Below are 21,320 nucleotides of genomic sequence, written 5' to 3' on the forward strand. Positions count from 1 at the left end.
GCAACAACTTATAAATTTGAATAAGGACTGAAGGTTAGATAATAGTACTATTGCAATATCAATTTCCTGATTTTGATAAGTGTACTGATGACATAAGAGAATCTCTCTGTTGTTAGGAAATACACATTTTAAGAACGTATAGATAGGCTGGGCATGGTGGCTCACGCCGGTAATCCCAACACTTTGGAAGGCCGAGACGAGAGGATCGTCTTCACTCAGAAGTTAGAGGCTGCAGGGAACCATGATCGCGCCACTGCACTCCAGCCTGAGCGACTGAGGGAGACCCTGTCTCTATAAAAGAATGTAACGCCAGGCACGGCGGCTCACGCCTGTAATCCCACCACTTTGGGAAGCTGAGGGAGGCAGATCACGAGGTCAGGAGTTCGAGACCAGCCTGGCCAACATAGTGAAACCCTGTCTCTACTAAAAATGCAAAAAAATTAGCTGGCCATGGTGGCGCGCGCCTGTAGTCCCGGCTACTTGGGAGGCTGAGGTTGGAGAATCACTTGAACCCGGGAGGCGGAGGTTGCGGTGAGCCAAGCCCCGGCCACTGCACTCCAACCTGGGCAACAGACCGAGACTCCGTCTTTAAAAAAAAAAAAAAAATGTAGAGATAGAAGGACATCATGTCGGCAATTTCCTTTCAAATGATATAGCACATGCAAAACGTTAACATTTGTGGAATCTAGAAGGGTTTGTGGGAATTATTTGTAATAGTTTAGCAATATTTCTGTAACTGTGAATTACTTGAAAATGAAAGGTTAACAAAGTTACTGAGATTAGGAGAGAACGTGAGGAGCGAACAGACCTAGCCATGAATAACCAACAAATAAAACTCGAGGAAATAAAAAGGAACTCAAATGGCATGCTACCAACGGAAGACATAGCTTCTGTACTCTTAACCCTAAATTACTAAGCGATGACCCTCCTGCAGCTTTCTAATCCAAATCACCAAAGACAATCTCGCCGCCCAACTTTGCCAAAAAGCAATTTAACGCCAGCCGACTCCGCCATGTTTTCCCAGTGAGCTTGCGAGCGCGTGCGTACGCGCGTAGTACGCACGCACGCACGCACGCATGCACCAACCAATCGGTGCTCTCGTCGGCGACTCGTTACCGCAGGGGCGGTGCGTTCTTCTACACATGCGCAGGGTTGGGCGGGCCTCCTTCCTTCTCGCCTAAGGCCGCCAACATGGTGAGTCTTACTGTTGCGGGCTCCGGGGCTGTCGACCATGCCGCTCGACCTCCACCTCCGCTGGGAAGCTGAGGCGCCGAACGGCTCCCAGAGGGTCCCGGGAAGCGCATGGTGAGGGTCCCCGGGCCGGCTGTGCAGCGGAATCGGGCCCTTCCCGGACTCGGGCCCTTCCCGGACTCGCGCCCTTCCCGGACTCGCCGCTGGCGAGCGCGTGGAGGGCCCGGCAGGCCTGGCGCGCCTTGGGCCACGCGTGCGCGCCTCCGCCGCTGGAGCTGGATGGCTGATGCGGCTCGTGGTCCGAGAGCCTTGTCCTGCCGTGTGGGCCTTGCGGACCTGGGAGCTGGCGGGCGGTGGGAACCGGGCTTAAGCTACTGAAGCGTTTGCCGATTTCGTCCATCCAGGTTGGCGCCTGACTCTCGGGCGTTTGTTCCCTGCAGCATTCCTTTTCGCTGAATTTAACCATGTTGTCTTTAGCTGCAGAAGGTGACATATGTAGCGAGTATTTCTAAGTAAGTTTCACTGTCCTTTCTCCTCCAATTTTAGGTGTTCAGGCGCTTCGTGGAGGTTGGCCGGGTGGCCTATGTCTCCTTTGGACCTCATGCCGGAAAATTGGTCGCGATTGTAGATGTTATTGATCAGAACAGGGTAAGTGTCACAACTTTTTACTAAACATGGCAGTGGACACGTGCCCTGCAGATGGCAATAATGAATTGTCTCGATGGCTGTGTAAGATGAGGATGCTATGGGTAGTCGCTTTATTTTACCATTGAGGAAACAGGTAATGGTACGGGTTTTAAGCACAGCCTGAAGTTAGCTATTAGTATTGAATTTTAGTATTAGCCACTTGAGCTAGAGCCAGTTATGGGCTGAAACGTTGGTTAGTTTTAAATGAGTTACTATACGTAAAGTGAGTTTAGAACAGATCCAGCACGTAGAAAGCACTTTTGTATTTACTGCTGTGTATTTGAAACAAGCAAACTAAGGAGTTGACCACTGACTATAAATCAGCAGGGATCAGAGTCCTAAAGTTGCCTGTAAATTACATGTGGTTGGTTTCTATGGGGTACTAATAGTTTAAGAAGGAGCATTTAATGATGTGGAGAGATGTTTGTGTTGAGCAAAAGACATAAATATATATAACCCAGATAGGACAATCCTTGTCTTTTCTGAGCAATTTATTAAAATAGTAGTGTGGGTTTGATGGCCCTGAACGGATAAGTAATGTTACAGAACCATCTGACCATTTTAATTGCTGTTAGATTTTGCACTGAAGTTCTTGATGTTTGTGTTCTAGGCTTTGGTCGATGGACCTTGCACTCAAGTGAGGAGACAGGCCATGCCTTTCAAGTGCATGCAGCTCACTGATTTCATCCTCAAGTTTCCGCACAGGTAACTGTCCACTAATCATCACTCCTCCCTCCCATCCCCAGATTTGTTTATGCTAGTAAAAGTTTGTTTTGGAGTAAACAATATGGAAGATTCAGAGCCATCCTGAAGAGGGATTTGCATCATAGAAGTAGACAGGGATTATTTACTTTTAAAATGTCTTGCCTGCGCGTGATAGCTCATACCTGTAATCCCAGTACTTTGGGAGGCCACGGTGGGAGGGTCTCTTGAGCCCAGGTTTCAAGACCAGCATGGGCAACATGGCGAAAACCCCCATCTCTACAAAAAATAAAAAAAAAAATTCGTTGGGCATGGTGGCACGCGCCTGTAATCCCAGGTAGGGGGGCCTCGGGGGTGCTGAGTTGGGAGGATCGTTTTAGCAAGGTCGAGGCTGCAGAGAGCCGTGATCATGCCACTGCACTCCAGCCTGGATGACAGAGTGAGACCCTGTCTCAAAAATAAATAAATAAAATAAATGCCTTAAGGTCACTTTTCTATCCTGGTAGTTTAGGGCTTTGCCTTTGTTTAGACTTGCCATCTTCTTTTCTTCTGGTTTCTGCCAAATTTTTAGCTTAAAGTAAACAAAAATACTAAGTCTTGTGTTTACTGCTACTAGCTATCATTAGGTAAGCTCTCAGTGTGTGTCAGTTACACAGTATTTAATATAAGAGGTTTTATCCGTAGCTTACATTTAAGTGAGGCAGTGAATAGCGGTTCTTTATTGACATGAAAATTAAAACACTAGTGTGTTGCTATACAGTTAATTCAACCCACAATGATGGTTGCAGTGGAACATGTAATTTTGCATGCTTTAAAAAATAGTCAAAAACTTGCTGTATGTTGGCCGGGCGCGGTGGCTCACGCCTATAATCCCAGCACTTTGGAAGGCCGAGGCGGGTGGATCACGAGGTCAGGAGATGGAGACCGTCCTGGCTAACACGGTGAAACCCCGTCTCTACTAAAAATACAAAAAAAAAATACTCCAGGCATGGTGGCGGGCACCTGTAGTCCCAGCTACTTCGGAGGCTGAGGCAGGAGAATGGCGTGAGCCCGGGAGGCGGAGCTTGCAGTGAGCCGAGATCACAACACTGCACTCCAGCCTGGGTGACAGAGCGAGACTCCGTTTCAAAAAAAAAAAAAAAAACTTGCTGTATGCTGAGCACTACAGGCACTGTGGGACGTGTATTAACACATAATGGATTTTGAAGTACTGGTAGTTGAAAACATGCCACTTGAACAACCTCGAGTGAACATAGCCATGCTGCTACTACTATGACATACCAATTAGGGGTGAAGCTTGAGGATACTTGTCAAAGTTCAAAGCAGTAGAAAATACTTGGTAACTTAGATTTTTCACTAGGTACTCTTGTAATTCTGCCTTGGATCCCTGGACACCCTGGATTTTATTTTTAGGATGTTTGGCCACAAATTGTTACTGTAAATTTTTTTTTTTTTAAAAAAGCCTAACAGTTAACATTAATTACCTTGTGTGTTACGAGAATGAATGGCTCGGATGTGTGCAGTGGCTCATACCTGTAATCTCAGCACTCTGGGAGGCCAAGGCAGGTAGATAACTTGAGGTCAGGAATTTGAGACCAGCCTAGCCAACCCTGTCTCCACTAAAAGTCCAAAAATTAGCCCAGTGTGGTAGTGTACTCCTGTAGTCCCAGCTATTTGGGTGGATGGAACAGAAGAATTGCTAGAACCTAGGAAGCAGAGGTCACAGCCAGTGTTGGGCCAGTGCATTCTCCATCCTGGGTTACAGAGCAAGACCCTGTCTCAAAAGAAGAAGAAAAAAAAAAGAATGGTTTTCAACACGTCCACTGCCCGAGTGGAATTATATATAGTCAGAGGTGGGTTTTTTGTGTTTTTTTTGAGGGTTTTTTTTTTTTTTTCTTTTGACACGGAGTCTCACTTTGTCACCCAGGCTAGAGTGCAGTGACGCAATCTTGACTCACTGCAACCTCAGCTTCCCAAGTAGCTGGGATTATAGGCACCTGCAACCACGCCCAGCTAATTTTTGTGTTTTTAGTAGAGATGGGGTTTCACTATGTTGGCCAAGCTGGTCTTGAACTCCTGACCTCAGGTGATCCACCCATCTTGACCTCCCAAAGTGCTGGGATTACAGGTGTGAGCCACTGCGCCTGGTCAAGAGGTAGTTTTTAAATTCATAAAATGGGCTGGGCTGGGTGCAGTGGCTCATACCTGTAATCCCAGCACTTCAGGAGGCCAAGGTGGAGGATTGCTTGAGCCCAGGAGTTGGAGACCAGCCTGGGCAACATAGCAAGACCCTGTCTCTACAAAAAATATAAAAATTAGCTGGGTGTGCTGGTATGCACCTGTAGTCCCAGCTACTTGGGAGGCTGAGGCAGGAGGATGGCTTGAGCCTAGAAGGTTGAGGCTACAGTGAGCCATGATCATACTATTGCATTCCAGCCTGGGTGGCAAGCAAGATCCTCTCTCTCAAAAAAAAAGGGACTGGATTACAGTTTTGATTAAAATATGCTTGAAGTTAATAACCTATTCTGGCTTACTGAACACAAAAATAAGTAAAATACATAGTGTACCAGGTGTTGTGTAACAGGAAGAGTGCTTTTCAAGGAACAAAGAAAGTGTCTTTGATAATGAGTGACTTCAAAGCTGATTTCTTAATCTGTGGTCTTGACTCGTTCTAGTGCCCGCCAGAAGTATGTCCGACAAGCCTGGCAGAAGGCAGACATCAATACAAAATGGGCAGCCACACGATGGGCCAAGAAGATTGAAGCCAGAGAAAGGGTAATAACTTAGGGTCATTTGAATTCTGGTCCTTTCTTTTTTTGGAGGGTTCAAGATAGTGTGAGAGGGATAATTTTTATTTATTTATTTATTTTTAACAGAAAGCCAAGATGACAGATTTTGATCGTTTTAAAGTTATGAAGGCAAAGAAAATGGTAAGATTTAAGATCTGTATTTTTGTGTAACTTAGCTTTAAATAATAAGGGAGCAGTAGCCAAATCCCATTTCAGGCTGCCAGCTTCTTGGAAGCTTTCTGTAAAAAAGGAGAATTTATCTTCATTTGTATTTCATGATGTCCCTATGGAATTGTTACCTTTCTTCAGATGTAGTTGTAGGGAAACAGACTACTTAATGCCCTTTCTAAAACTAGCATAAATTGGATTTTATTGTATGTATACACAATAAGTGCTTTCTTACATTGATAATTTTCAGAGGAACAGAATAATCAAGAATGAAGTTAAGAAGCTTCAAAAGGCAGCTCTCCTGAAAGCTTCTCCCAAAAAAGCACCTGGTACTAAGGGTACTGGTGCTGCTGCTGCTGCTAAAGTTCCAGCAAAAAAGATCACCGCCGCGAGTAAAAAGGCTCCAGCCCAGAAGGTTCCTGCCCAGAAAGCCACAGGCCAGAAAGCAGCGCCTGCTCCAAAAGCTCAGAAGGGTCAAAAAGCTCCAGCCCAGAAAGCACCTGCTCCAAAGGCATCTGGCAAGAAAGCATAAGTGGCGATCATAAAAAGTAATAAAGGTTCTTTTTGACCTGTTGACAAATGTATTTAAGCCTTTGGATTTAAAGCCTGTTGAGGCTAGAGTTAGGAGGCAGATTGATAGTAGGATTATAATAAACATTAAATAATCAGTTCCTTTTTTTTTTTTTTTTTTGAGATGGAGTCTCGTTCTGTTGCTCAGGCCGGACTGCAGTGGCACTATCTCGGCTCACTGTAAGTTCCACCTCCCGGGTTCACGCCATTCTCCTGCCTCAGCCTGCTGAGCAGCTGGGACTACAGGTGCCCGCCACCGCGCCTGGCTAATTTTTTGTATTTTTAGTAGAGACGGGGTTTCACCGTGTTAGCCAGGATGGTCTCGCTCTCCTGACCTCATGATCCGCCCGCCTCGGCCTCCCAAAGTGCTAGGATTGCAGGCATGAGCCGCCGCGCCTGGCCTAAATAATCAGTTCTTTAATCTCACTCTCTGCCCATACTTGGATAGGTAGTGCAAAATCATTGCAGTCATAATTGATCATGTCATGAGAAATCATGATAACTTAGAACACCAAGTGACACAAGTGACATTTTTTTCTTATGGTCACCTTGGCTTCAGAACATCTTTTTTCCTTGTACAAATATGTTTGCCATAAATAGGTAAAGTGACAGCCTCTTGATGCTCAAGAGTCTAGCAGATTTATTTTATTTATTTATTCATTTTTTTTGGAGACAGAGTCTTGCTGTGTTGCCCAGGCTGGAGTGCAGTGGTGTGATCTCAGCTCCCTCCACCTTCCGGGTTCAAGTGATTCTCCTGCCTTGGCTTCCCAGGTAGCTGGGACTACAGGCGCCCACCACCATGCCCAGCTAATTTTTTTTGTAGAGACTGGGTTTCACTATGTTGGCCAGGCTGGTTTTGAACTCCTGACCTCGTGATCCGCCTGTCTCGGCCTCCCAGAGCGGGGGATTATAGGCATGGGCCACTGCACTTGGCCTTTTTTTGTTTTTTTTGAGACAGAGTCTTGATCTTGTCACCCAGGCTGGAGTGCAGTGGCACGATCTTGGCTCAGCGCAACCTCTGCCTCCTGGGCTCAAGCGGTTCTCCTGCCTCAGCCTTCTGAGTAGTTGGGACTATAGGTGTGTGCCACCACGTCTGGCTAGTTTTTGTATTTTTAGTGGAGATGGGGTTTCACCATGTTGGCCATGCTGGTCTCGAGCTCCTGACCTCAGGTGATACACCTGCCTTGGCCTCCCAAAGTGCTGGAATTACAGGTGTGAGCCACTGTGCCTGGCCTGCAAATTTTCTTATAAAAAGTAAACTAGGAAAATAGGGCAAGTATAAAAATTGCAGGTTGAGCATATTTCTAATCCAAAAAGCTCTAACCTCTGAAACTGAGCTATGACACTACAATTTAAAAATCCCTAGCCTACCCGCATGGTGGGTTATAGTCAAAATACAGGTACACAGCACTATTCAGTGTCCCTGAGGAAGAAATAGTTAACCTTCAGGGTACGTGTATATGAAGCATAAATGAATTTCTTGTATAGACCTAGGTCCCATCCCCAAAGTGTCATGTATATGCACTTAACTCCAACATCAGAACACATCTCGTCCTAAGTGTTTCAGATAAGAGATACTTATCCTGTGTATAGTAGGTTGGACTTCTGGTTCTCTCTACCACAAGATACAGGTAATTTGGGGCAGTAAAAGATCCTGGATAGATTTAAAAATACTACAAAGCTGTACATGAAATAGGATTACTTTTTTTTTTTTTTTTTTTGAGACAGAGCCTTACTCTTGCCCAGGCTGGAATGCAGTGGCATGATCTCAGCTCACTGCGACCTCCACCTCCCAGGTTCAAGCTGTTCTGCCTCAGCCTCCCAAGTAGCAGGGGTTAAATGCGTGCACCACCATGCCCCTCTAATATTGTATTAGAGATGGGGTTTTGCCATGTCAGCCAGACTGGTCTTGAACTCCTGACCTCAGGTGATCTGTCCGCCTTGGCCTCCCAAAGTGCTGGGATTACAGGCGTGAGCCACTGCTTCTGGCCAGGAATACATTTTAAATAAATTCGTTTCCTAACCAAAAGCTAGCTTCAAGCTTCACTGGGGTAAAGGAAAAAGCACATTGATTTGCTTGATAATAGGCAAGTGGTATGGTGTAATAAGGAAAATATGGACGATTTGGGATTACCTGTTCTGCTCTGGGAGGTAGAGAATTATCTAGAGAAAGTGGCATCTATAGCTAAAATAAGAAGGTGGTGTAAGGGGAAGAATGACACGAGATAGGAAATAAACGAACTGATAGGGTAGAGGACTGGCTCAGGACCACATCAAGGAAGTAGGTTAGTGGTTAGATCGTGTAGGGGAACACGGGAAGCCCTGAGGGTTTTTTAAAATGGCGTAATATCTCAGATTTAGATCATTGAACTGTTAAGACTGAATCTGATGGGATCAAGACTGGGAATGCTGGGGTTGGCAGTATGAAGTTTGGCAGTAATCCAAGGAAGTGACAGTGGTAATGCCATTTAGGTGGTCTTGATCATGCATTGGACTGCAGAAATAAGGGAGAAAACAATGTGTCAGGGTTTCTGGTTTGTACCTCTGGTTCATTGGTTGTGAGGGAACATGAGGCAGGGTAAAGTTTATCCAGGTAAAATGAGTTAGATATCATGTAGACTATCTGGGTGTATATGCAAAGACTGCAGACAATCTATACTAAAATCCTGGCTCTGCCTCTTGAAAGCTATGTAGTTTAGGCACATAGTCAAAACCCAGTTTCCTCATCTATGTGGTACGCTTCAGAGTAGTTAATCATGATATGTAGTCCAGTGACTGGTTCCCCTGGTAAGAGCTGTGATAATGACACAAGGAGGAGAGGTTTCAGGACAGACTTGGGATTCATGAATATGTAAGTGGTCACTGATTCCCCAGGGGTAGGATGACAACAATCAAGAGATGAATAGAGGTTGGAAAGGAGTCATGAGGGGTGGGAAACTAGCAGGGGCACATGGAAGCTAGGGAAAGAATTTTGCTTGAGATCGTCAAAGTGAGGGGAAGAGGGTAGTAAGCAAAGGAGAAATGTTATATGGGGTTTGGAGGTTTTGTGTTTGTAAATCTGGAATGATGGGCATGTTCAAATGCTTCTGGGAAAGGAGCTAATAGGAGAGAAACTTGGCCCTTCGAAAAACAGGAAGGGATGGATCCTAGGGGAGAGGAGGAAGGATTAGCTTTAGAGGAAAGATGTCCTTTACGTGAGGAAAAGGAAGAAAAGGTGGGTTTAGGTACTAAATCTGTAGGTTTGCTGTTAGGAAATTAAGGACTTTTCACCTTTATCTCTGAAATTTCTCTGGAGTTAGCAAGGCAAGGTCATACACTGAGAAGGAGGGATGAGGCAATGTAGATTTGCAGACATACAGGTTGTAATTCCTTATGGAGGAAAGGGGAGAGCACTTTTGTCAGACTGCCTGCGGCTTTGAGAGCCCTTTGGCTACAGTCCATGAGGTGCTCAGAGGATGAGAAAGCTCCAGGGTAGAAGCAGTATTCAAGCTGCACCTAGAAAATAGTGCAATACAGAACAGTGGAAATTGGAAATTCCAATCTTGGAATCTCTAGGAAAGTAACTGAGGCATACGATGCCTGAAAAGGAGTAGAAAATAAAATTAATAAGGTGGGACCATATGATAAGAGATTTGAGGCTGGGCACTGTGGCTCACACCTGTAATCCCAGCACTTTGGGAGGCTGAGGCAGGCGGATCACCTGAGGTCAGGGGTCCGAGACCAGCTTGGCCAACATGGTGAAACCCCGTCTTTACTAAAAATACAAAAATTAGACAGGCATGGTGGAGCATGCCTGTAATCCCAGCTACTTGGGAGGCTGAGGCAGGAGAATCGCTTGAACCCAGGAGGTGGAGGTTGCAGTGAGCTGACATTACGCCATAGCACTCCAGCTTGGGCGACAGAGGGAGACTCTGTCTCAAAAAAAAGACTTGAGCAAGGGCGTAATCTTCAGGAAGGTCAGTGTAGTAGCATAGTGTGGATTGGGTTGGGGGATGGGGAAGGAGAGCAGAAAATTATTGAAATATCCAGGTGCACAAAAGTCTACTTTGATTATGGAGAACTACACACTTGTTCAGTCACCCTCATCGGAGACGGGGGATGGCATACGAAAAGAATGCTGATTTCAGGCTGGGCACGGTGGCTCATGCCTTTAATCCCAGCACTTTGGGAGGCTGAGGCAGGTGGATCAGGGGTTCAAGACCAGCCTGGCCAATGTGGTGAAACCCTGTCTCTACTAAAAATCAAAAAAAAAAAAAAAAATGCTGATTTCAGAGTCATATTCAGGTTTAAATTCTGTCATTCAGCCCAAACTCATTACTTTATGTTACTTATGGGAACCTCATCTAAAAAGCAAGGATCCTGATACCTGCCTCATATTGTGGCAAGGATCAAATGAGTCAAATAAGATGCTTGTGAAAGTGAGGACAGGATCTATCCTCAACACCTAGTGCAATTCTTTTTACACATTAGGTACTTAGTAATTTGGGTTGAATTGTGTTGAACTAACCTGGCGGTATAGGCAAAATTTGGAAGTTTGGTTTTCAGAAAGTCTTGACTTCCTCTTATCTCTAAGTAATTGGCATGTCCTCTAATTCATATTTTTCCCCCCTCATCTGTTGGGTGAAATACTGTTTATCCTTTAGTACTAAAATTAAAAGTTACCTCATTCTTCTAGCTAGCTGATTTTTTTTAATCTAGACTAAATCATGAATACATTTACATTTAAATAAAATATTACAGTTGAAAGTAAAGGGTCCTTTCATTATCTCCACTTCCAATTCCAGTACCCTGTGTAAAGGAAAACATATACATCTTGCAGACATTTTTAAATGTGTTCGTAGTATAGGTACATAAAAATATATGTGCTTGTTTTAAGCAAATTTCATACTCTGCAACTTGCCTTTTTTCTTAATACGTTCTGGAGATCTTATCTAGTCAGCCTCTAAATTAGAGTTCTTCAGAAAAACAACCAATGGGATGGATGAATGGACTCAAGAGATTGTGGAAACTAAGAAGTCCCACAAAATACCATCTGCAAGCTGGAGAACCAGGAAAGCTGATTGGGATAATTCAAACTGGGTCCAGAGGCCTGAGAACTGGAAGGGCCAGTGGTGTAAGTGCTGGTCTGAGACCAAAGGCTTGATCAAGAATCAAGAGCATCAACAACCGAGGGCAGGAGAGGATGGGTTTCCCAGATTAAAAAAGCAAATTCACACTTCCTCCCCCATTTTGTTCTATTTGAACCTTCCATGGATAGGATGAAGCCCACCTGCATTGGTGAAGGTCATCTTTACTCAGTCTACCCATTCAAATGCCAATCTCTTCCAGAGGTAATCTCACAGATTTAGAAATGTTTCGCCAACTAGCTGAACAGTCCTTAGCCCAGTCAAGTGCACACATAACCATAACAATTCTTACTAATCTACCTCATTCTTTTCTATCTTCTGCATAATAATCCACAACATGAATGTTCACGTTTGACCTCTATTGATAGACATTTCAGATGATGCCAGTTTCTTTTTCTGGTTTTTGTTTTGTGTGTGTGTGTGTGTGTGTTTTTTTTTTTTTTTTTTGAGACGAGGTCTTGCTCTCGCCCAGGCTGGAGTGCAGTGGGTGGGGTGATCTCGGCTCACTGCAACCTCTGCCTCCCGGGTTCAAGCAGTTCTCCTGCCTCAACCTCCTGAGTAGCTGGGATTACAGGAGTGTGCCACCACACCTGGCTAATGTTTGTATTTTTAGTAGATACAGGGTTTCACCCTGTTAGCCAGGATGGTGGATTGGCATTTGAGTGGGTAGACTGAGTGATCCTGACCTCGTGATCCACCCCTCAGTCTCCCAAAGTACTGGGATTACAGGCGTGAGCCACGGCACCAGGCCCTCTTTTTCTATTTAAACAGTGCTTCCGTGAATGTCCTTGTGTACACCTCCTTCTGTACACAATGATGTTTATCTGATGCACATTGCCAATCAGTGCACTTGCTGGATTGAAGAATGTGAGTGTATCACTCTTTCAGTAGGCTGTACCAATTTAGACTTGCTCTACCAATTTAGATTTCCATCAGCAGTAAACAAAGACATTCCTGCCTGGCAGTCTTGAACTCCTGCTATTATCTCTTAAATTTTTGCCAATGTGTGAAAAGTAGTATCTTACTTTAACTTGTATTTTCCTGGTCCAATAGTGCACTAAATGCCCGAGTTCTGTATTTATTCTATTTGGATAGCCATTAGATAGCCATTAAGTCCACTCATAGAGTTATTTTAAATGTTTTCCTTTAGTTTCCAACCACATTTTCAAATAAAATTTAGAATTAGCTTGTCAAGTAAGTTGTCATATTGTGATTTTTGAGATTGCATTGAATTTATAGATGTGTTAGATAGAACAAACTCACCATCTTCATAATACTAAGTCTTCCATCCAGGAGCATGGTATATTTCCAATTACTTGGGCCGTCATTCTTTTCAAAATTAAAAACAAAAACAAAAAACTGTATCTTGGCTTATTCCTGGTGATTTTTTGTTTGTTTGTTTGAGATGGAGTCTCGCTTTGTTGCCCAGGCTGGAGTGCAATGGCGCAATCTCAGCTCACTGCAAGCTCTGCCTCCTGGGTTCACGCCATTCTCCTGCCTCAGCCTCCTGAGTAGCTGGGACTACAGGCGCCCGCCACCACTCCTGGCTAATTTTTTTTTTTTTTTTGTATTTTTCGTAGAGACGGGGTTTCACCATGTTAGCCAGGATGGTTTTGATCTCCTGACCTAGTGATCCTCCCGCTTTGGCCTCCCAAAGTGCTGGGATTACAGGTGTAAGCCACCGCGCCCGGCCTCTGTTTTTGAGACGAGTCTCTGTTGCCCAGGCTGGCGTGCAGTGGTATGATGTCAGCCCATTGCAACCTCTGCCTCCTGGGTTCAAGTGATTCTCCCCCAACAGCCTCCCCAGTAGCTGGGATTACAGGTGCGCACCACCACACTGGCTAATTTTTGCATTTTTAGTAGAGATGGGGTTTCACTATGTTGGCCAGGCTGATCTCGAACTCCTGACCTCACATGATGCACCTGCCTGAACCTCCCAAAATGCTGAAATTACAGGTGTGAGCCACCACGCAGGCCATATTCCTAGTGATTTTGAACTAGTATCAGTTCCTAGTATTTTTTTTTTTTTTCTGAGACAAGAGTCTCGCTCTGTCGCCCAGGCTGGAGGGCAGTGGCGCCATCTCGGCTCACTGCAAGCTCCGCCTTCCGGGTTCACGCCATTCTCCTGCCTCAGCCTCCTGAGTAGCTGGGACTACAGGCGCCCGCCACTACGCCTGGCTAATTTTTGAGGCCGAGTCTTACTCCATCGCCCAGGCTGGAGTGCAGTGGCAAGATCTTGGCTCACTGCAACCTCCGCCTCCCAGGTTCAAGCAGTTCTCGTGCCTCAGCCTCCCAAGTAGCTGGGATTACAGGTGCCCACCACCATGCCTGGCTAATTTTTGTATTTTTAGTAGAGATGGGGTTTCACTGTGTTGGCCAGGTTGGCCTCGAACTCCTGACCTCAAGTGATCCACCCGCCTCGGCCTCCCAAAGTCTGGGATTACAGGCATAAGCCACTGTGCCTGGCCCCTAGTATCTTTTCTAACTGGACGTTGATGGATGTAAAGGGGCTGAGGATTTTTGTATTTAACATCTTATGTGTGTCCACATTGCTAAACTCTCTTATTGTTTTGATATAATTTTTTAGTTGATTTTTTTTAATTTTTTTTTTTTTTCCTTTTTTTCCCCCCCTTGAGACAATGTCTTGCTCTGTCACGCAGGCTGAGTGCAGTGGTATGATCATGGCTCACTGCAGCCTTGACCTCCTAGGCTCAAGTGATCCTCCTGTCTCAGCCTCCCAAGTAGCTGGGACTACAGGTATGTGCCACCATGCCCAGCTAATTTATTTTTATTTTATTTATTTATTTATTTTTGAGATGGAGTTTTGCTTTTTTTGCCCAGGCTGGAGTGCAATGGTGCAATCTTGGCTCATTGCAACCTCTGCCTCCCGGCTTCAAGCGATTCTCCTGCCTCAGCCTCCCGAGTAGCTGGGATTACAGGTGCCACCCCTGCCCCTCCCACCACCACCACTGTACCTGCTAGTTTTTTTGTATCTTTAGTAAAGATGGAGTTTCACCATGTTGGCCAGGTTGTTCTCAAACTCCTGATCTCAGGTAATCTACCTGCCTCGGCCTCACAAAGTGCTGGGATTACAGGCGTGAGCCACAGTGCCCGGCCTTTTTTAATGCTTTGTAGAGACAGTCTCACTATGTTGCCTAGGCTGATTTCGAACTTCTGAATGCATACAGTCCACCTGCCTTGGCCTCCCAAGGTGCTAGGGTTACAGGTGTGAGCTACTGCGCCTGGCTGGATTTCTTGGATTTTCTGTGAGGATAATGATGAAAACAACTTCTCCATTAAAAAATTGTATTACACGTCAGGTATAGAAAATCTCAATAAAATGATATATTCTTAGATATTTTAATGGATAAACATGCAACTCTTTTCAAATCTATATTATTGCCACTCCTTTCAAATAACTGTTTGGAACATTGCCCTCCCGGATGAGTACCACACTGTCTTATCTCCCATTCCTTCATGTCACAAGGCCCCAAGGCAATTCTTGGAAAACGACTGCCTGATTTTATATCTTTATAAAACAAATCCTGTAACTGTGATGTGCTAAGGAATAGAAGTGTTTACCCAGCCCCTGGTTAGTGAAAATTCCTCCTTTCCTCCAGTGAACATTTTATAATAATGAAGTCTTATCGTTAAATTCTGAGTCTGTGGTCTTTTCTATAATAATAATTATGTGATCTACAAATGATGATAATTCTGTTTCCTATATCTGCTACAATTTTTTAAATTTATTTTTATTTTTGCTTTTTTTTCTGATTTCTTCGTCCTGTCCAACTGAAACTTTGTACTCTTTGACCAGCATGTCACCATTTACCCATCTCAGCTGCTGGCAACCACCATTTTACTCTCTGCTTCTGTAAGTTTAACTTTTTTGAGAGAGAGAGAGAGTCTTGCTTCGTCGCCCAAGCTGGAGTGCAATGATGCAACCTTGGCTCACTGCAACCTCTGCCTCCTGGGTTCAAGTGATTCTCCCGCCTCAGCCTCCCGACTAGCTGGGATTACAGGCATGCACCACCACACCCAGCTAATTTTTTTTTGTATTTTTAGTAGAGACGTGTTTTCACCATGTTGGCCAGGATGGTCTCGATCTCTTGACCTAGTGATCTGCCTGCCTTGGCCTCCCAAAGTGCTGGGATTACAGGTGTGAGCCACCGTGCCTGGCCAACTTTTTTAGGTTCTACATATAAGTGAGATCATACAGTATTTGTCTTTCTATGCCTTATTCACTAAGCTTAATATCCTCCAGTTTCATCCATGTTGTGACAATGACAGGATTTTTTCCTTTTAAAGGAGGAATAATATGTCATTTTGTTGTGTGTGTGTGTGTGTGTGTGTACACATTTTCTTTACCATTCATCCATTGATGGACACATAGGTTGGTTCCATGTCTCAGCTGTTGTGAATAATGCTGCAATTGACATGGAAGTACAGATATCTCTTTGACATACTGATTTTATTTTCTTTGGAAATGTATCCATGTAATAGGATTGCTGAATCATATGGTATTTCTATTTTTAATTTTTTTTAGAAACTTCCTTACTGTTTTCCATGATGGTTGGACAAATTTGCATTCCCATCAACAGTGTACAAGGGTTCCATTTTCTCCACCACCTACATGTTATCTGTTGTCATTTTATGTTATGTTATGTTATGTTATGTTATTTTTTATTTTGAGACGAAGTCTCACTCTGTCACCCAGGCTGGACTGCAGTGGCATGATCTCAGCTCACTTCAACCTCCGCCTCCCTGGTTCAAGTGATTCTCCTGCCTTAGCCTCCCGAATAGCTGGGATTATGGGTGCCCACCACAACCCCAGTCGTCTGATTTTTGTATTTTAGTAGAGACGGGTTTTTGCCATGTTGGCCAGGCTGGTCTCTAACTCCTGAGCTCAAGCGATCCACCTGCCTCTGCCTCCCAAAGTGCTGGGATTACAGACTTGAACCACCGCACCCAGCCATCTGATTCTTTTTGATAACAGCCATTCTGGTTGGGCATGATGTCTCACGCCTGTAATCCCAGCACTTTGGGAGGTCGAGGTGGGTGGATCACTTGAGGCCAAGAGTTCGAGATCAGCCTGGTCAACATGGCAAAACCCGGTCTCTACTAAAAATACAGAAATTACTCGAGTTTGGTGGCGTGCACCCGTAATCCCAGCTACTTGGGAAGTGGAAGCATGATAATTGCTTGAGCCTGGGAAGCAGAGGTTACAGTGAGCTGAGATCACTTCAGTCTGAGCAACAGCGAGACTCTGTCTCAAAAAGTAATAATAATAATAATACAGCCATTCTAAGAGGTTTATGGTGATTATCATATTTGCATTTCTCTGATGATGAGTGATGTTGAGCATTTTTTCATCTTTCTGTTGGTCATTCGTATGTCTTCTTTGGAGAAATGTCTATTCAGGTACTTTGCCCATTTTTTAATCTAGTTATTTGTATTCTTGCTATAGAGTTGAGTTTCATATATATTTTATTTTATTTTATTTATTTACTTTTTTTTACACAGCGTCTCACTCTTGCCCAGGCTGGAGTGCAGTGGTGCAATCTTGGCTCACTGCAACCTCTGCCTCCTGGGTTCAAGTGACCCTGGTGCCTCAGCCTCTCAAGTGGCTGGGATTACAGGTGCGTGCCACCACACCTTGCTAATTTTTGTATTTTTAGTAGAGATGAGGTTTTGCCATATTGCTCATGGCTGACCTCGAACTCCTGACTTCAAGTGATCTGCCTGCTTCAGCCTCCCAAAGTGATGGGATTACAGGCGTGAGCCACCACGCCCAGCTGAGGTACATTCCTTCTTTTTTATTTTTTTGAGACAGAGTCTAGCTCTGCTGCCCAGGCTGGAGTGCAGTGGCACAGTTTCAGCTCACTGCAACCTCTGCCTCCCAGGTTCAAGCAATTCTCCTGCCTCAGCCCTCTACAGTAGTTGGGATTACAGGCGTGCACTACCATGCCTGGCTAATTTTTCTATTTTTAGTAGAGACTGGGTTTTGTCATGTTGGCCATGCTGGTCTCGAACTCCTGACCTCAGATGATCCACCCACCTCAGCCTCCCAAAGTGCTGGGATTACAGGTGTGAGCCACCGCGCCTGGCCTGAGCCACCATGCCCAGATGTACATTCCTTCTATATCTAATTTGGTGAGAGTTTTTTTTTAATCATGAAAGTATGTTGAACTTTGTCAAATGCTTTTTCTGTATCCATTGAGATGATCATATGATTTTTATTTTTCATTTTGTTAATGTGGTATATCACACTGACCGATTTACATATGTTGAAACATTCTTGCATCTCTGGATGATCATAGTATATGATCCCACCCTATCATGGGCAGGAGAATCGTTTGAACCCAGGAGGGGGAAGTTGCAGTGAGCTGAGACCGCGCCACTGCACTCCAGCCTGGGTGACAGAGGGAGATTCTGTCTCAAAAAAAAAAAGAAATCAGAAAAATAAGAATAATCAAACATGAAGTATGACCAAAACAGACTCAGAAGAAAGCTTATAGACATAAATACAAGTATGAGAGAACCAAAAAGCTATAAAAAATTAGGCATGCTATTCAAAAACTAGAAAAAGAATATACGTCTCCCAGATTTTAAGAAATAAATCAATAATGATAAAATGAAACACAATGATATGGTATTAGACGTGTTCATGAAAAAGAAAAATGATACTAAAAATCAATGATATAGAAAAAGCAATGAAATATGAAAAAAAACTAAAAGTTGGTTCTGTGAAAAATTCAATAAAAGAGAAAAAGTATAGGTAAACAGTAATTGATACAAGAAAAGGGACAAATCCCTTCAGACATGGACATATAAAAAGTAAGATGATTTTGTATCAGTAAATTTGACAGCCTATGCCAAATTATTTTCTATGGAAGAAAGTACCAAAATTGGTTAAAGGCATTAAAAACCTGAATGGACTAATAACCACACAAGAGACGGAAAAGTTGTCAAATATAAAAAGGTGTTGGGTCCAGAATGACTTATAACAGGTGAAATTTTCATACCTTTATAGGACATTTTGGCCCTAAGTTATGCTTTCCTAAATAATATGAAACTGTATATATACCTTCTATAGACATGGTCTCACTCTGTTGCCCAGGCTGGAGTTCAGTAGTGTAATGAGTTTCTTGGTTGGATGCAAACTGGTGCATTCACTGAGGTGGGGGAACCCTGGAGGAGGAACAGGGGGATGAGGGAAGGATGATGAGATTAGTTTGGAACATTTTGAATTTTAGGCTTTTGTGGAATAATTAGAAATCAACAGGCAGTTTCAAACCCAGACCTCTAACTCCAAGCTATCTGCACACTGCCTGGCCAATAGGAAGCACTATTGCCATGAGTGTTACTAAATCTGGACTGCAGAAAGAGATACGAGAGTGTCTTACAGGAGAGTGGTGAGATACGCACGAATAATAATAATGTCAGCAATAATATAGCACTTATTTTGACTTAGTTCGGTACGGAACTGGACTCTGTCCATAAAAAGAGTCAAACTCAGTAAAATATTTAAAGAGATTTATTCTAAGCTAAATATGAGGACCAGTGACCCACGACACAGCCCCAGGGTTGTGCTCAAGGTGGTCGGGCTACAGCTTGGTTTTACATGTTTTAGGAAGATATAAGATATCAATCAATAAATGTAGGATGTACATTAGCTCCATCCGGAAAGGAGGGACAACTCGAAGTGGGGAGTGTGGGGGCACCTTCCAGGGCGTAGGTGGATTCAAAGATTTCCTTTCCTTTCCTTTTTCCTTTCCTTTTTCCTTTCCTCTCTTTTCTTTTGAAGATTTCTAACTGGCAATTAGTTGAAAGAGTTATGGACTGGGCATGGTGGCTCACGCCTGTAATCCCAGCACTTTGGGAGGCCGAGGCGGGCGGATCACGAGGTCAGGAGATCGAGACCATCCTGGCTAACACGGTGAAACCCCGTCTCTACTAAAAATACAAAAAAATTAGCTGGGCATGGTGGCAGGCGCCTGTAGTTCCAGCTACTCGGGAGGCTGAGGCAGGAGAATGGCATGAGCCCGGGAGGCAGAGCTTGCAGTGAGCGGAGCCACTGCACTGCAGCCTGGGCGACAGAGCAAGACTCTGTCTCAAAAAAAAAAAAAAGAGTTATTAGCTAAAGACCTGGAATCAATTGAAGGGAATGTCTGAGTTAAGATAAGGGGTTTTGGAGACCAATGTTCTTATTATGCAGATGAAACCTCCAGGTAGCAGGCTTCAGAGAGAAACGATTGTAAATGTTTCTTACCAGACTTCAAAAGGTGCCAAACTCTTAGTTAATTCTCTACTGGATCAAGGAAAACACTTTGAAAGTGAAGGGGATTCTTTACAGGATGTAGATTTTCTTCACAAAAGACAGCTTTACAGGGTCATTTCAAAATATGTCAAAGAAATACATTTTAGGGTAAAATACTTCAGTTTATTTCAGGGCCTGTTATCTGTCACGTGAGACTATACTAGAGTCAGGTTAGAATTTGGTGTCTTATTGCTATAAAGAGTTTGTTTTGGGCTGGGCGTGGTGGCTCACGCCTGTAATCCCAGCACTTTGGGAGGCCGAGGCGGGCGATCACGAGGTCTAGTTCAAGACCAGCCTGGTCAACATGGTGAAACCCCGTCTCTACTAAGAATACAAAAATTAGCTGGGCGTGTTGGCACGTTCCTGTAATCCCAGCTACTCAGGAGGCTGAGGCAGGAGAATTGCTTGAACCCGGGAGGCGGAGGTTGCAGTGAGCCGAGATCGGGAAACTGTACTCCAGCCTGGGCTACAGAGTAAGACTCCATCTCGGAAAAAAAAAAAAAAAGTTTTAGTCAGTCTCAAGATCTCTGTTTTAATGTTAATGCTGGTCCGTAGTGCCTGAATTCCAAAGGCATAACGAGGCAAGTCCGATCCCCTGCTTCCCATCATGGCCTGAACTAGATTGCCAGGTTTTCTTTGGAATGTTTTGGCTGAGAGAAGTGGTCCATTCAGTTGGTTGGGGGACTTATAATTTTATTTTTGGTTTACAAAACTGCTGCATGAATTGACTCAGTTAATTCACTGAATTTATAAATTACAAACTTTTACCATTCTCAACTGATAAATTGAGGCAACGATTTAAGTATAACTTGAGCAAGTCCATATAGAGTGGAGCCAGGAACGCAGACAATGAGACACCATACCCCATGGTCTTAGGTCACATTCAGTGGGAGACGGGGGCTATAAATTCATTAGAAGGTTAAGTTAGGAATTAAGTAATTAGGTAAGGAGTTAGGAATTCAGTTAATTAAGTTACGAATTGTTAAATATGGAGGAATTTATCATGTAGTTGGGGTACTAAGACATAAGAGAAAATAATAAAGAAAAACAGGAGCGGCCGGGCGCGGTGGCTCACGCCTGTATTCCCAGCACTTTGGGAGGCCGAGGCGGGCGGACAGCTTGAGCTCAGGAGTTCGAGAACAGCCTGCGCAACATAGCGAGACCCCCGTTTCAAAAAACACACGAAAAAATTAAAATTAAAAAACAAACAAACCAGGCGCAGAGCGGTTTTGGAGAAGGGAAGCGAAGGGTGGGAGTTTCGTTTCGGGGGAACCATAGAGAAGGGCCAGCCTCCTGGCTTCCTAGAGAGGCTGTAGGGACCGACGGCCGGCCAGCTAATGCTTCCGTCTTGGCCACCTTGCGAGCGCTCGGGTTGAGTTTCCCGGGCTTCCCTGACTCAGCTACCTGTTCTGGAGGTCAGGCTTTGGGCCCTTGCAGAGGTCGCCGAGGGGCCCGCGCCGCCGCCAGAGCCTGGGCCCAGTCCCCAGTCTTCAGAGACGCACTCGACCTTCCTGCTCCGAAGAGCTGGCCTGATGTCCTCGGGTCGCGGTATTCATGGGGAGGATGGGAGCCGTGACTATAGGGTCTCCTGCTTCCCAGGGTGGAGCGTTCAGATCCCGGTTAGGTCTTCGGTCAGCATCACCCGCTGGGATATTAAGCGTCTTACCCTTGTCACCCGGGGCTGGGTCACCACTTATATTTTGTCCTGCAGCCTGTGGTTTGTTTAGGGGTCCCCGTTATATCCTACTTTCTCTCCAGAGACTTGTT

General features: G+C 44.5%; 2 protein-coding genes across 6 annotated transcripts in view; both read left to right on the forward strand.

The window, feature by feature from the left end:
* Positions 1–1,072: 1,072 nt before the first annotated feature.
* RPL14 (ribosomal protein L14) lies at positions 1,073–6,117 on the forward strand. Of its 2 annotated transcripts, none has more exons than XM_003826065.7 (6): positions 1,073–1,194; positions 1,738–1,839; positions 2,489–2,583; positions 5,256–5,355; positions 5,457–5,510; positions 5,788–6,117. In XM_003826065.7, the coding sequence occupies exons 1-6, from the start codon at positions 1,192–1,194 to the stop codon at positions 6,067–6,069; spliced, it is 636 nt and encodes a 211-aa protein (XP_003826113.1). In that variant the 5' UTR covers positions 1,073–1,191; the 3' UTR covers positions 6,070–6,117. The 2 variants fall into 2 exon arrangements, with proteins under 2 accessions (XP_003826113.1, XP_003826114.1); XM_003826066.5 differs by having other exon boundaries at positions 1,144–1,305.
* Positions 6,118–6,262: 145 nt separating this feature from the next.
* The window catches only part of ZNF619 (zinc finger protein 619), a 29,903-nt gene continuing 14,845 nt past the window's right edge, over positions 6,263–21,320 (forward strand). For all 4 annotated transcript variants that reach the window (XM_055109699.3, XM_063602746.1, XM_008951520.5 and 1 more), the window contains exon 1: positions 6,263–21,101. The gene's annotated coding sequence lies outside the window, so the exon portion shown is untranslated. The remainder of the gene's footprint in view (positions 21,102–21,320) is intronic.

Source organism: Pan paniscus, chromosome 2 (genome assembly GCF_029289425.2).
Source record: "Pan paniscus chromosome 2, NHGRI_mPanPan1-v2.0_pri, whole genome shotgun sequence".
In the NCBI taxonomy this organism is placed as follows: domain Eukaryota; kingdom Metazoa; phylum Chordata; class Mammalia; order Primates; family Hominidae; genus Pan; species Pan paniscus.

Excerpts from the sequence above, each read along its gene's own strand:
- RPL14 (XM_003826065.7), top strand. Across the intron at positions 1,840-2,488 it reads ATGTTATTGATCAGAACAGG|GCTTTGGTCGATGGACCTTG; the intron begins GTAAGTGTCACA and ends TTTGTGTTCTAG. Across the intron at positions 2,584-5,255 it reads ATCCTCAAGTTTCCGCACAG|TGCCCGCCAGAAGTATGTCC; the intron begins GTAACTGTCCAC and ends GACTCGTTCTAG.